Here is a 14,109-nt window from a genome sequence, read left to right as displayed (position 1 = left end):
CAGAGTTATAGGTGAGCTAAAGTAAATATTTTAATAATCAGACAAGTCAGTGACATTCACCAATTTTCCACTACAACAGTGGTTGAAGAGAGGGGCTCCAAGCAACAAGACGCATTTTTCACAGTACACTGCACTAACTTTTCAATTAGCAGCCCTTGCAGCCTTTTTCAAGCTTACTGTGTCCTCCTCCACACTACTTATACTGAAGTAAAGTACATTCCCTGCATGAGAATTCTTTTCCTAGAGTCAGGCAGATAAAACAATCTCTAAGAAAAAAAAAAAAAAAAAAAAGAAAAAGAAAAAAGAAAAGAAACCCCACACAAATATGGCCCAGGTTTTTGCATTTATATTGGTCTACCAAATGACACATGTTCTGTTCCCTTCCATGTCTTCTTATTGTTGAGGGGAAAAAGCCATCAGCTGCGAAAAGTGACTGAGACAAGAAGTTGACCCTAATGCTCATTTTCTATTTTTTATTTCCAGCTTTAGGGAAATCACATGTAATAATAAGTCTTCTGCCTCTTTTATGCACAGACTTCAATGCAAATCCTTGCTTAGGAAGGCTCCATTTCACAAATAATGGTGGTGGGGAGTCAGGCCTTCTCAAAGCAAAAGTATATTAGCGAATCCCTTTGATATATTATATATTCAGCAAAAGAAGTGGAAAGAGTGAGGCAGTTTAAAAAGGAAATGTTTTTTAATTAGGTTATGAAAAACTGACAGAAGGAAAGATTACATGATCAATTCAGAGCCACAGTGGATTCCTACCTCCCACCACTTTTTTTTACCCTGCTAACTGTGAACAGAAAACCAGAACCTGCTAAGAGGGAGATAGTGTTTACATTTTCTCCTTCCAGAACACAGATAAGAATATACACGCTTGCAGGTGGGTGTGCAAATGGAAAGTACATGAGCCAGGAGAACAGCAGCTACTTTCAGGGCACTAGAAGAGGAGTTCCCTTTTCTTACCTTTCCCTGCCTGTACAGTTGCCCAAAACTAAAGAAAGGGAAAGCAATCAAGCACGCAAAAAATACACTATGCTCTCAGTGTGCAAGAAATCATCTTGGATTTCAACACATGCATGCACTATCACAGTACCAAAATCATCAAACCATAGAATGGTTTGGGTTGGAGGGGACTTTAAAGACCATCAAGTTCCAACACCCTGCCATGGGCAGAGACACCTTCTACCAGATGAGGTTGCTCAAAGCCCCATCCAACCTCCCCTTGAACACTTCCAGGGATGGGGCATTTCACAACCTCCCTGGGCAACTTGTTCCAGTGTCTCACCACCCTCATCGTAAAAAATGTCTTCCTTGCATCTAGCCTAAATCAACTCTCTTTTAGTTTAAAACAATTCTCCCTTGTCCTACCACAATAGGACCTAATAAAAAATTTGACCCCATTTTTTCTTATACTCTTGAAGTACTGGAAGTTTGCAATGAGGTCTCCCTCGAGCCTTCCCTTCTCCAGGCTGAATAACCCCAACCCTCTCAGCCCATCTTCACAGGAGAGGTGCTCCAGCCCTCTGATCATCTTCGTGACCCTCCTCTGGACTCAATCCAACAAGTCCATGTCCATCTTATATTGGGGGCCCCAGAGGCAGACACAGTACTCCATAATGCTAGGTTTGTAAGTCTTCCCACCATTTAAAAGTAACCTAATGGATCAATGTATAACAGAAATGTAAATATCAGTGAAACTTGCACATAAGTATTTTTTTAAACACTTCCTGTTTTGGAAATATATACAACTGCATGACTGAACTAATAAATTCTATTTCCAGCAGTACTCTTTTTTTCCCAGTTCTCTATAGCAATCTTATTGGCCAGAGTTCAATTGTTTTCTAAGAGACACCTCATAAATGTATTAAAATACGTTTTCACATGTAAGTATTTTTTGATTACTCTACCTCACCTCATTTATATTTCCTGATATGAGGGATGTACCAACACCTACCTCCTTTCATCTTCATAAAGACACACTTAAGATATATGTCATAACAGTTGATGTTCTGGGTAGGGAAGAGGAAACACCATTATTTTAAAAGAATGTCCATATTTAACATCATTATCACACACCAGCTGTCATGATATAATGTGTGAGATTGCACATATTTACGTAAAACTAACCTTGGACAACCCTGGGAGCTTCATGCTCTTAGCTGTTTAATAGAAGTGCACATTTTTTAAGGCAGGATGTGAAATTCATCTCTATTTGAACAGAATATTGTAGACCGATAAAGACAAAAGATGAGCAATGAAAAACAAGCACCAAAGCTTTTAATCCCAAAATAGTTATGGCAGTGCAAAATATTACTGCCTCCACCTGGAGACTGCCACCTTTACAGCTGAAGAGGCACAGGAGCTCATAAAAGCTTTTCTCAGTTGCTTCAGTACAGTCAAACAGGTTGACTCTAACCAGGTTGTTTGAGCAATATTCAGAAGACACATGGACAGCACACAAAATGGCCATATTTGCTCCTTTAAAAAGTAAACACAGATTTTTTAAAATAAAATTTCAGTCTTTTTAAGGGGTCTTTAAAAGCAGAACATGAAGTCTCAGATCATGTGCACAGAACAAATATAAACTTATTTGACAGGAGTCAATTCAATTTTTTTGTTTTAAAAGCCAATGAAAGCATATGTCCCAGAGAAAGTGACAAGGACATATGAATTGCTCCCAGTGAATTTATGTTGGGCATACAGTACATTTTAAGGAGAACCACCTGCCAAAGCAACTGTTCTGATTTCAGCAGTAGCACTGTGATATTTTAACAAAGAGAATGTAAAGGACTGGGGGCAGAAGCGTAACAGAGACTACTCAATGGGACTTCCTAATAAAGTGCTTTTGGTCACTGCATCACATCACACTATTCTATAGCCTTAGGCTGGGAAAAAAAAAACAAAACAAAAACCACAACACCAACCACCAAAATAAACTAAACAACAAAGCAAAAAACCCAGAGCAGACATAGAGAGAGCAATATTTCCTTATCTTTTATGTCTAAATTAACATTATTTTGGAAAGGAAAACTAATCTAAAAGGCAACTAGACAAGGAGCTTTCTCTTTTCTTAATAGTAAAAAAACTAAAAGTAAGATGCATCCTGAATTCTGGCCTGTCATGAACTACTCCTGAAAACACCAGTATTTCATAAGGAGTTAGTCAGATTTATTTAACATACTGCCTATATCTCACATTTCAACTTCTCAATAGTTCCTATTAATTACAACAAATCTGAGAGAAAGAAATGGCAATGGGAAATAATCAGCAAATTATATATCTTGGCTATTTTGAGGAGAGAAAAGCAGAGCCACAAACATAAAACTAATAAGCCCAGTTCCCTCTCAGCGTTTATCTGTAGGTGATAATCTTCTGATAATCACTGAGGCCTCTGGATTTAAAAAAAAAATAAAAAAATAAAAAACCAACCAAACAAAAAACCGACCACTGAAATATCTCACAGACACACACAGGGCATTCTGCCTGATCCCTTAGGGTGGTAAAAAGTGGAGGCCTCAGAGGAGAGAGAAGGTGTGTAAAGGTTATCAAATTCTTTTCCTGATTGCCTCCCTCCACACCCCAACCGACTATTAGCATCACCACTGAGACCTCTATATACCCATCAGCTTAAGCTGAAACTGGAGAGAAGGTCAGACTTGGTCAGTGTGAGGAGGAACACCGCAGGCACTCAGCATGATACCTTAACCTTGTCCTCGTAAGAAACCAGGTTTAAACAAAACAATCACACAAAACCAAAGCAATCCTCCACTGATTAGAAAACAGTGATGTCTTTATCTATTTTAACCGAATAAGACTACTGTTGCAAGAATCATTGAAGCCAAGGATGATTGGAGTCAAACACAGTTGGGTCCTCTCCTGTGGCAGTACTCTGCCTCCGGCTCAAGGCCACATGGAGCCAGCTACGGCAGTCAGCTCAACAGCTCTGCCAGAACATGAGCTCTGCCAGAACACGGTGCATGCATGTGACCACAAAAGTAGGAAGAAGTCTTGACCAGGACTCCCCACACTGCTTTGGAAATCTGGCACTCAACTCCAGCCTGAGCAACTACAGCTACTCAGCTATAGCTACACCTGCACTCGGTCAGTCTCCCAGTTGAGCCTGCCCCACCAACCCAACTGCCTGGCTTGACCTCAGGTCTGCCTTGGCACTGCAGTGCTGCTGCTGACCATTGGAGCTCAGCTGCTCCAGTTACCATCCCTAGTCCTGCTGTGTGTCTCCCTCACCCACAGCAGTACTGCAACCTACTGGGGAGCCCCACGGTGTCTGCTTCTCTCACCCTGTGGGGTAGCTCGTCACCTTTGAAGGTCTCCTCTATGCCTGGGTGTTTCCTCGCCCTCCCTAATGGCAGCTTTGCTCTGCCAGAGTACGCAGTTGACCTGAATGGGACTAGGGTTTGGTCCTAATCACTTGAGGACTGATTTTCTGCCCATTCAAGCTGGTTATTGCCTTTTCAGGGTTGGATACCACTTTGCTGCCTGAACACCTGAGATTTGGTGCCAGCAGACCAGAGGCAGTTGAGCAGCTCATGATGTTTACTGGTTTCCATCATTATGACTAATTGAAAAACTAAATAACTGCAGATTGAGAATACTGAGGCAGCAAACTCATTGTGCAGACCGAAAAAATCTGTTTTAGAATAAAATTCCTAGACATAAGTTCCAAACTCTGGCACCCAAAGCTGAGATTCCAGAGCATCTTAAGGCAAGCACAGATTTTATCCACCAACTTTACCAGTTTAACATTAGGACCCTATTCCAAGCAACACCAGGGGTTTTGCACTGTTTTTCTTTAGTCTCAGATTCTAATTTCCATCTTAATTATCAGAGGAATTTCCTACAGCAGAATGATTTAAATAGGAGAGGGTTATGTTCATATTCTAGTAATCTGTATCTTGCATACACTGTGAACAACAGGGCCAGAGATCAAGTGTTTTTATAGTTACCTGCCAAGTGCAGTCAATTTTAAATAATCTCCCTTTCTCAAAGTGGTACTGATTTTGCTGGATTTCCCTAGGAAGGAAGGAGGAGAGATCATTTAATTAAGGCACAGATTTAGGTGTCAGGGCTCAATGCCAACCTCTGTGATCAACCTCCTCTAAAACCATGAGCACGTTTCACAACGGCTCTGGGGTTAGCTAGATGAGAGCAACTGGTATTTCCTCCTTATTAAGCGATGGACCCAAGGCATGCCACCTAATTTGCTTGTAAACACCCAACTACTAATAAAATTCAACCCAAAAATCTCAAAACAATTCATTGCCACATGTGCACTCAAGAGACAGTGCTCAGAAGATTAACGTTTCAAAACTAAGCTCTCTGGAGTCGAGTTGCTCTGGCATGAAGGCTGCCCATGCAATCACATGAGCCCTCTGGTGCTTTCACTTAAGGATATAGTCTTTAATTACTGAATTGCTTTTGCTGCCAACACTTCATTCAGCATTCCATTTGACAGGCTCACCCAAGGCACAACAATTCAATATTCAGTTTTACCCACTCTGGTCATAACATGGCCATATGCATTATTTACTGAATACTGTTAAGTCCCAGCTTGAAGTACAAAAATTCCTAATTTTGTTGGCAGATTTCCTGTGGCATTTAGCATTAAACATTCACATACTTCTGAAGCAGGGTTATTTATCTTCACCATAACTCTTGTGAGGAGAGGAGGGTGTGTGTCCTCTACTTCAGAGTAAGAAGTGAGACTGTGTAGACACATGAAAGCCAAAAAGTCTCCACTAATTTGAGGTACCAAACTTAAGGTGTCACTGGTGTCATTTTTTTCAGAGCATTCTGCATTTCAGAGAACTTTGCATCCTCAAAGTGAACCAAAATCTCTACTGGCCTCTGCCACAGCAGATAACATTCAGCACTTTTGAGGAAAAAACAAAAACAATCCCATATAAAGATAGACATGCAATCAGAGAAACACTGTTAAAAAAAAAAAAGTGCCATTAGTGATTTGCACCACTTTACACAGGGTAGTTTTCTTCTATGGTAAAAGAAAACAAAATCCAATCCCAGCAGTCAATAATCAATTTCTCAAACAATAAAAAGAATCCTTTTTTCTTTTTTTCACCAGTAAAAATCCCCTGCATTTCTGCATTGAGGAACAAATGGTTCTACCAGATAACACCCAGCAATTCATCCCCTTGAAAGACTTATCCCATACAGTGAAGACAAGGTGCACACACACAAGGAGTGCTCACTAACTCATGAACTCCTTAAACAGGTTCGCTCCCTTTCAGCACCTCTTCAGTCATAAAAGGTAAAAGTCCCCCACCAGAGATCTTAGGAGATTAAAGACAGACAAAACTCCTGAGTCACTGCATTTAGGCATTTCACACTGAGTAGTACATCCTTCAGAAGCTTCACTGATAATTCAAAGCTTGATGGTTCAGAACAGTATTTCAGTATTTCCACAATATATTTCACTATTGATAATAGTAATGATTCTTTGTAAGTCAAAAAGTCAATCAAGTGTAACCACTTCAGTGAAATCTCTCAGCCTTCTCTATAAACATGGCTTTCAAATAAATAGAGACAATCAATCAACATTCACATATTCAATTTATTTCCAGTACAGAAACTGTAAACCTAGGAGCTACATATAACATGCGTAGATATTATGCAGAAAATATTTCAAATTCCTTAAGTAGCAGCTCTCGTTGAAAAGTGAGCCGTTATCTACAGTGTTACTGCCCAGGGATAAGCAACATGTACTTTAAGAAGATAATTCAGGAGTGATTAAGAAGATGCGGTTTTGAAAGACAAAATAGAATATCTGCATGGGGAATGTACCTGTAACAAGAGCTCTGGCAATGAAGCTTTCAAATACGCAACAGCACCGACACAAGGCACCAAGTCTCAAATTCCTTGCGAAATATTAGAGCAGCACTGTACTTATTTGTGTTTGTTACTCTAAGAGTTTTCCTAATAGAGAGGTATCAAAAGACTGAAGAAATACAGTTCCATGTCTTTTTGCATATTCAAGATAGTATGCCAACGCAGTGGCTTATTACCACAGTTTTTTTCCTATCAAGAGAGGCCAGCAAAACTATTCATGAGAAAACAGGAAAGCATACTTAAGTGAGATTAATTTGACACTTTCCTCCACTACAGTTTTAAGAAAGAGTATTTAGAATCCTACACATTATGCATTTCTTTTAAAATGCAGATTCTTAACAGAGAATATTAAAAAGTACGAACAGTCATTTGAGTTCAAAAAGCCCAACAGTTATACTGTTATTCTTCACTGCATAACAGTTTCAGAAGATTCTCAAAAGACAATTTTGCATTTCTTGTCCACTTAAAACTCTTATGGATATAAACAGGAAACCTAACCAGCAAAGGCAGCAAATTATTTTAGAACACGTTCTGATAATAGCTTGCTTGATCATCAGTCCACAACACAATACCCTAAACTCTGAAAAACAACTCGATGATAAATGTGTGTGTACACATGCACAACTGCACATCAACTTGCTATGCAGGCTATCAAGCAAATAAGAAAATAAATTTATATGGGTATCTTATGGCACACACAAACTTCAAAGAATCCTTCCAGAGAAGAATTCATGCCTGCTGAAAAGGTAGTGACTTTTCCTTCACACATATAATCAGTCATTCTACTGTACTTACCAATATTTTGTTATCCACTTTATCTCCCTTGGTTTCCAGTTTTACTTTCTTCTTGACAGAAATTTTGATTTTCCTCCCAATAACATCCCTGACACTTTCTGAAACAAAACAAAACACTTTAATTAAGTACTTTCGGTGTCAACACAAGAAGGAAACAGATTCCACTACTGCATTTTCAGAAGGACTCAGAGCTGTGTTGTTCAACTGCTTGCACTCACAGAAGTTTCACGCACACGCACCAGTACTAAACACAACCTAACACACGTACAACTTTTCTAAGTGTGCCATCCACACAATAATTTATGTCTACTGTGATAGAATTATCGATTCTACATACCAGGATTCTAAACAAAATTTGATATTTCTTTCCAGGACTACTTACATATAAAAGGCATTCCAGAGACAAGCCCCAGCACTGCTTAGCTCTACTCTGGGGAAATACAACAGATTCCTCACTTGCTATTATTTGTACCTGAAAAGCTTGCTAAAGCAAATTGGCTCCTTGCATTGCACAAATTTTGGCCTGTTGTTAATGTCAGGGAGGCTAAATGGGTCAGGTAACGGAAGAGGAAAGTGTTCGCACATTCTGCACTCTGCGCATTTAAGCTGCAAAGCAAGCCAAGCAGACTTCCAGATAGTAACACCTGACAGCTCTGCAGCGGATGCTATGGAAGGCAACATTGGTCTCGGTCCAAGTCCCAGTGACAATGTAGTCACTTCATGGTGCCAACACCAAAGTTCCATGAGTTGCCCTAATGTTTTAGTAGGTACATGCATACACATGTATACAGTCTCTGCCAAGTATGAAACAAACCAGCTTTTCCCTTGAACAATTTCACCCTGGCCAGAAGGGAATATACAACTACTGACACTGATGTAATTGAGAGATAAACAGAGGAGTTCATCTAGAAGAGCCAATTTGGCATCTTCAGTAAGTTTCACTCCCCAGCCCCCACTGAAACGGAATGAGAAAGAAATCTTTTAAACACATTAACCTATTTCCAGCCCTACAATTGGCATCTGTAAAAAGCAAGTCTCCACCTTCTCCAGACATATACACTTTGCCCTCATGCATGCTTAAGTGTAAAGGCTAAAATTGAAGATAATGGGCTACTTCTAAGGCTTTTAATTATACTGCTCTGTATAGGGCTTTTCTGCACAATTTTCATCCGGTAGTCAGAAGACATTAGTGCAAACAACACACCATTTATTAAGCCTGGATGTTTAGCCCAGGCCACAGCATTCTGCCTGCAGGGCAGAAGGGTGTGCAAGTCAGAAACGTGGCTGGTTGGAGAGACTCTTCACCAGAAAGAGCTCTTTCTGCAGAATCGGCATGTTTTTCCCCAGGAATTTTAATTTTCCTATCAGGAAACAAAAGCTCCTCGGTAGCAGCGGCTTGCCCAGTGAGAAGCCTGTCCCAAGCCGCGGCAGCCCCATGGCAGGCAGCCAGCGCGGCCGGCTCCCCGAGCAACCGCTTGGTCAGGAGCCAGGCTGCATGCTCCCGGAGCAGCCAGGTAAGAGAAGCCTGGGGGAAAAGTCCAGCCCAATGCGAACTGTTCTCCCAAGGCTTCCTCTCCCATGGGTAATGCATAATTCTAGTCTCTCTGTCCCTGCTTGGGAACCCAGAAGCAAGCTGTCCACAGTCTTTTTCATAAAATATTATCTCCTTCCAGAAGGAAAGGTATTGCTGCTGTCTCTGCTACTTTGTCTCAACCTGCAGCCTCTGCCTTTCAGTTTCTCCTCTCCCATAAACAGCTCCAAGTGCCTGCATCTAGCAAGGGACTTCCTCCTGAGGCACCAGTGTGGAGAGACCCACTTGCTTCCCTTTGCTGTCTCACACAGAAGAAGTGGGAGGGACGGCCAGACCTCAGCTTGTGTTCTTACTCCAATAAACCATGGGAAGAGAAAGGGCCTGGGACACCAGACTCCACAAAGAATCAAGATGTCAGCTCCTTCCAAGGCTCTATCTGCCCGAAAGGGCTGGAAACGCTTCTTCAAAGAGTTAAGATATCCTCCATGTGACTGAGGACACTTCCCTCCACACTGGGTGGCAAGTAGACTCACAAAGTACATTTTCGGACTCAGAGATGGAAACATAACACTAAGGTTCATATTTTAAAGTGTTCATCCATTTCTAATGCTGGAGACTTCAGACAACCACACCTCGAAGGAGCAGATCCAGGTGAGCAACAATAAGAGAGGGTTTTTTTTAAGACTGTGACCTATGAGACCTGACAAAGGTCAGATGGGAAGTAACAAAACAAAAACTGCAGCTCAAACACACTTACCCCCAGTTTAATCTCCACACTCCAATGACTTAGCATTAAAGCACATCCTTTCATCCCTGTTCTTAAAATATGGTTACTACAAAGAAGTCTGTTTAAAGGTTAAATTTTAACATGCAGACACCAAAATACTGCTAGAAATTAAACCAATCTACATAAGCAGATCCACACACCCCAGAAGAGCCCTTGACAAAGAAGGCTGGATAGGTGCAGGGTATCGGGGCTTGGGGGTAATTCTTAATATTGTCCAAAGCCACCAGGAGGGGATGTGTGAAGATGCCCACTTTACTCTTCCCTGTAGTATGCACCACATCTCACGCACAGCACTACAGTGCAGACCCACAGTAAGAAATTAGCACCTCAAACTTGACTGCCCATTGTAAATACAGTAAGTCCATGTTTTTGACCATAGCTATTCCTAGAACACTTCCCAGCTCATTACTTCTTAGTCAGAAGCTACAGACTGAAGTAAACCACAAGGTTTGCAGACTAAAAGGACAGCAAAATAGAGCTATTTTGATGCTACAGAAAAAAAAAATCTGTAGCAGCTGCAACTGTCCATCCAGATTTCCACCAATATTTTATAAATGCTAAAACCAGCTGCTGACTGATAAAAGTGAAGGAAATGCAACACTATAAATTAACTAGGTAAGGTCTGAAGGACTGTATTCAACTCAATATGCACCTTGTTGCCTGACAAATTTCTGTTTCCATCTATCATTAAGGCAACAGTTTAAATTATTCTACTGTTGGCAAGATCCTTAGATAGCTCTTCAACAGGCAAAGCCGCAACAACAACCAGAGGAAGTTTGGCCCAAGCGAGGTGGCTGAGGACTCGGAGCATCAGACCTGTTACCCCCAAATGACACTGGTTATACGCGTACTGCGCTAACGATCAATTAACCCCGTTTATCAGAAGCTCCCCGAAAGCGATGACTGCATTTTCAGGGTCCTCGGCATTACCTGTGATTTCCTAAGCGTGTACCATGCAGCACACGGGGGGCTCGTGTGCATGTGGCCATAAAACTTTAATTACAAATACCCTCGTTCCCTCGTACGTACACAGGAAAACGAGTCTTAAACTACGCCAAATGCCGGGGGATAAATAAAAAATAATGAGCGGAGCCGCAGCCCGTGCCGCCAGGCTGAGGCGCTCCGAGGACGTGCCCCGGCCGGGCGGCGGTGCAGAAAGCACGGGGGGACGGGGCAGCTTCACCCGCATCCTGCCGGCACCGCCGCGACAGACCCCTCCGGAGTGGGGGTACGCGCTGTGTCCGGACGCGGTTCGGCGGGCGCAGCCCCTGCCCGCGGCCGCCTCCTCGCTTCCCGCTGCAGCCCCGTAGCCCCCGCCCGTCCATTCCCCGCACGCAACAGCTCGGCCTCGCTGCCCCCCCCCCCGGCTCCTCGGAGTCCCTCCAGCCCTCCCTCGGCTACCCCGGCCAGCACCCGCGGCGCTCCCCGCGGCTCCATAGACCCACCCCCGGATTCCCCCGACCCCTCTCCGGCAGCGCTGCATCCCGCGGGCGCGCACGGCGGCCTCCAAACTTGCCCCCGCAGCACCTTCCCCCGGGACCCCCCAGCCCCCATTCCCGCCGCCATGCCCTGTCCCTTACCGATCAACTCTTTGGGGACGTCGGAGCTCTCCTCGGCCATGGCGGCGGCGCTGCCCGGGGGTGCCCGGTGGCGGGGCTGCTTCAGCGGCGCGCCGTCCCTGCGCCGGGCGCGGCGGGCATGCACTCAGCGGGCGGGGGAGGAGGGAGGGCCGGCCGTGCGCCCCGCTGCGGTGTGTGTGAGTGTGTGTGTGTGTGCGGCGTGCGAGCGCGGGCGGAGGGAAGGGGCTTCTCCCGCCCCCCGCGGAGCCCGTTCCCCCCGCGCTACATGCCGCCCCTGGCTGCCGGCGCGGCCAGGAGGGACATTCCCAGGGAGGGATGGATCGCCCACAGGCGGCCGGTCAAGCGCGGCGCTCCAAGCTCACGGCGGCCCCCGCGCCAGCTCCCTCCTTCTCTCCTGCGCGCCACCCGGCTCCCCCCGCCCGGCACCGGCGGGAGGCGGTGGCGGCTGCCCCCGCCCCGGGAGGGCTGGCGCCCTCGCCCCGGCCCGGCCCCCGAACCGCGCGGGAGCCGCCGGGAGCCGCCCGCGCCCACCGAGCACCCGGCGACAGAGCGGGAGGCGGTGGTGGCGGCGGCGGCCCGGAGCATCGCCCTTAGGAAGCCATCGCGGCGAGGGAGGAGGAGGAGGTGGAGGAGGAGGAGGGCAGCGGGCTGGGAGATTCAGCGCGGCGACGCCAGCCCCTCCTTCGCCCGATCCCCCCACTCGGCGCTGCGGCGGGGGCCATCTGCCGGCGACCGTGGGCGCCGCCGGTACACCGACCCGGCCCCCCGCTGCCGCCACCAAGGTACCACCTGAGGCAGCAGCTCCACCGGCCCTCCCCAAACAGACTCTGTCTGCCTCCCGCAGCTGCACTTTCAGGCTTTACCCCGCGGGAATTCTCCTCTGGGTTCATTAAAACACGTGTATGGTGTCAAGGGGATGGTTGTCGTCGCAAGGTCAGTCCTCGCCGCCTGGGAAAGAGGTTGCCCAATTTCTTTCCGGAAAGGTTGGATCAGTTCGAGCCCTGGAAGAGGGTAACCTTTGGTCCAGAACTCGTCTGTCTCTCCCTGGCTCCCCCACCTTATCTCCATAGGGACGGCGGCTGCCTCGGCACCTGTTGTGAGATAACGCCATGGCTAGATACAGCTTAGCAAACTCCTTGTGCAGGGAGCCTCAGCGTCGCTGAGCCTGTGCTAAGGTGTGAAGCGGAACCGAACATGCCTCCTTTCTCAGGACCAAATTAAAATCCACGAATTGCAGCATTTTGCTTGTTGCACTTTGCCATTGAGAATTTTTGTCACGCATTAACAGCCACATTACAGAAACACAGCACGCGAGCTGCCTAATTGCGCCCATAAATATCAGCACAGAAAGATGCTTATTGGATGAGAGCGAAGGAGGAGGCTCCGCAGCCCTGGAAATCCTTCGGCTTGCTTCTGGTAGCGATGCCTGGTTTCAGTGAAAGGATCATTTTCACTGCAGCAGGACTGTGATTGGTCGCCCTCCACCCTAAAGGGGTGGATTACTGCATAAACCTCGTATTTCAAGCATTCTACAAGTGAGTGACGGATCTGGCAGATTAAAGTCATTTACGTCTAATTAAGAACTCTGAAATGCATTCAGTGAGAGCAACAATGTGAATCCAATAAGAGTTATTTTGCTGGTACAGTACCATACTGCTGCACTCTGTGTCTCATGGACACATTATGGTCTTCAGAAGAAACATGACTACTTTGAAATTGGTGTCACATGTCAAATAAACGTATTATGTTTCCTCATGTCACCAACCAGATCCCTAAATAATATCAGAGATGATTTTACCAACACAGATACAATTACTAATGAGATGGCTACAATTTCCTTTCTGTAAGTTTACTGTTTACATGTAGCAAATAAGGACATCCTTTAAAGAAAGTAAACAAAGAGTGAATATATTAGCAAAACAATCTAGTAAGCTATGCACTTTTAATATATAGCGATGTCAATCAAAACTTACCTGGATATGAATGCATATATATATAAATGGAAGGCACTGTATTCCTTTTCCATTGATGGTCCACTGCTCTTTTTCCTTACTATATCTGCACCCTTTTTTGATGGACATGGAATAGCTGCTGACCTCTTCCTTTCCTTTCTGTCAACCTTTCCTCTCACCTCAGCAGAAAACTGTGTTTCTTCCTCACTGGATACACACAAGCTTACTTACGCCATAAGTAAGGAACATGCGCATCTTTTGTAAGGGAAAAAAAAGTTGATAACACAGTTGAGAATTCACATCTTTTCTCATACCCAGGAGAGAAAAGTCAGATCACAAAGTCTGTGTGAGAAAGGCCATGTAATTTCTTGTAGTTACTTCCATACTGAGTCTAATGCCCTGTCTTCAGTTAAAACTTCCAGAAAGATAACTTCTCTTACATCACTATTTACCTGCTCTGGAAAAAATGTATATTTTTGGTTCTATGACCTCTTATACATGAAGCATGACAGTGGTGCTGCACTACACCACTGCCTTGTTTCTGTCTGACACAATATTTGAAGCATGGACCTTGCATCCTTGGCTGCTGCCAGA

General features: G+C 44.8%; 1 protein-coding gene across 6 annotated transcripts in view; it reads right to left on the bottom strand.

Moving 5' to 3' along the window:
* Positions 1-11,983, bottom strand: part of CARMIL1 (capping protein regulator and myosin 1 linker 1) — a 193,694-nt gene extending 181,711 nt beyond the window's left edge. For 3 of the 6 annotated variants that reach the window (XM_027643922.1, XM_027643920.1, XM_027643921.1), the window contains exons 1-2: positions 11,564-11,982; positions 7,666-7,763 (exon numbers count right to left, since the gene is read on the bottom strand). In XM_027643922.1, the coding sequence (XP_027499723.1) occupies positions 7,666-7,763; positions 11,564-11,603 (138 nt within the window). In that variant the 5' untranslated portion in view covers positions 11,604-11,982. Of the gene's footprint in view, positions 1-7,665; positions 7,764-11,563 lie in introns of all 6 variants that reach the window. The other 3 variants (XM_027643918.1, XM_027643919.1, XM_027643923.1) reach the window with 2 other exon arrangements.
* Between the last annotated feature and the right edge of the window lie 2,126 nt (positions 11,984-14,109).

The sequence above is a fragment of the Corapipo altera genome, unplaced genomic scaffold (assembly GCF_003945725.1).
Source record: "Corapipo altera isolate COAL_440 unplaced genomic scaffold, ASM394572v1 24b, whole genome shotgun sequence".
NCBI classification, from domain to species: Eukaryota; Metazoa; Chordata; class Aves; order Passeriformes; family Pipridae; genus Corapipo; species Corapipo altera.
The sequence above is the reverse complement of the archived record's forward strand: the minus strand, read 5'-3'. Positions and strand labels throughout refer to the sequence as shown.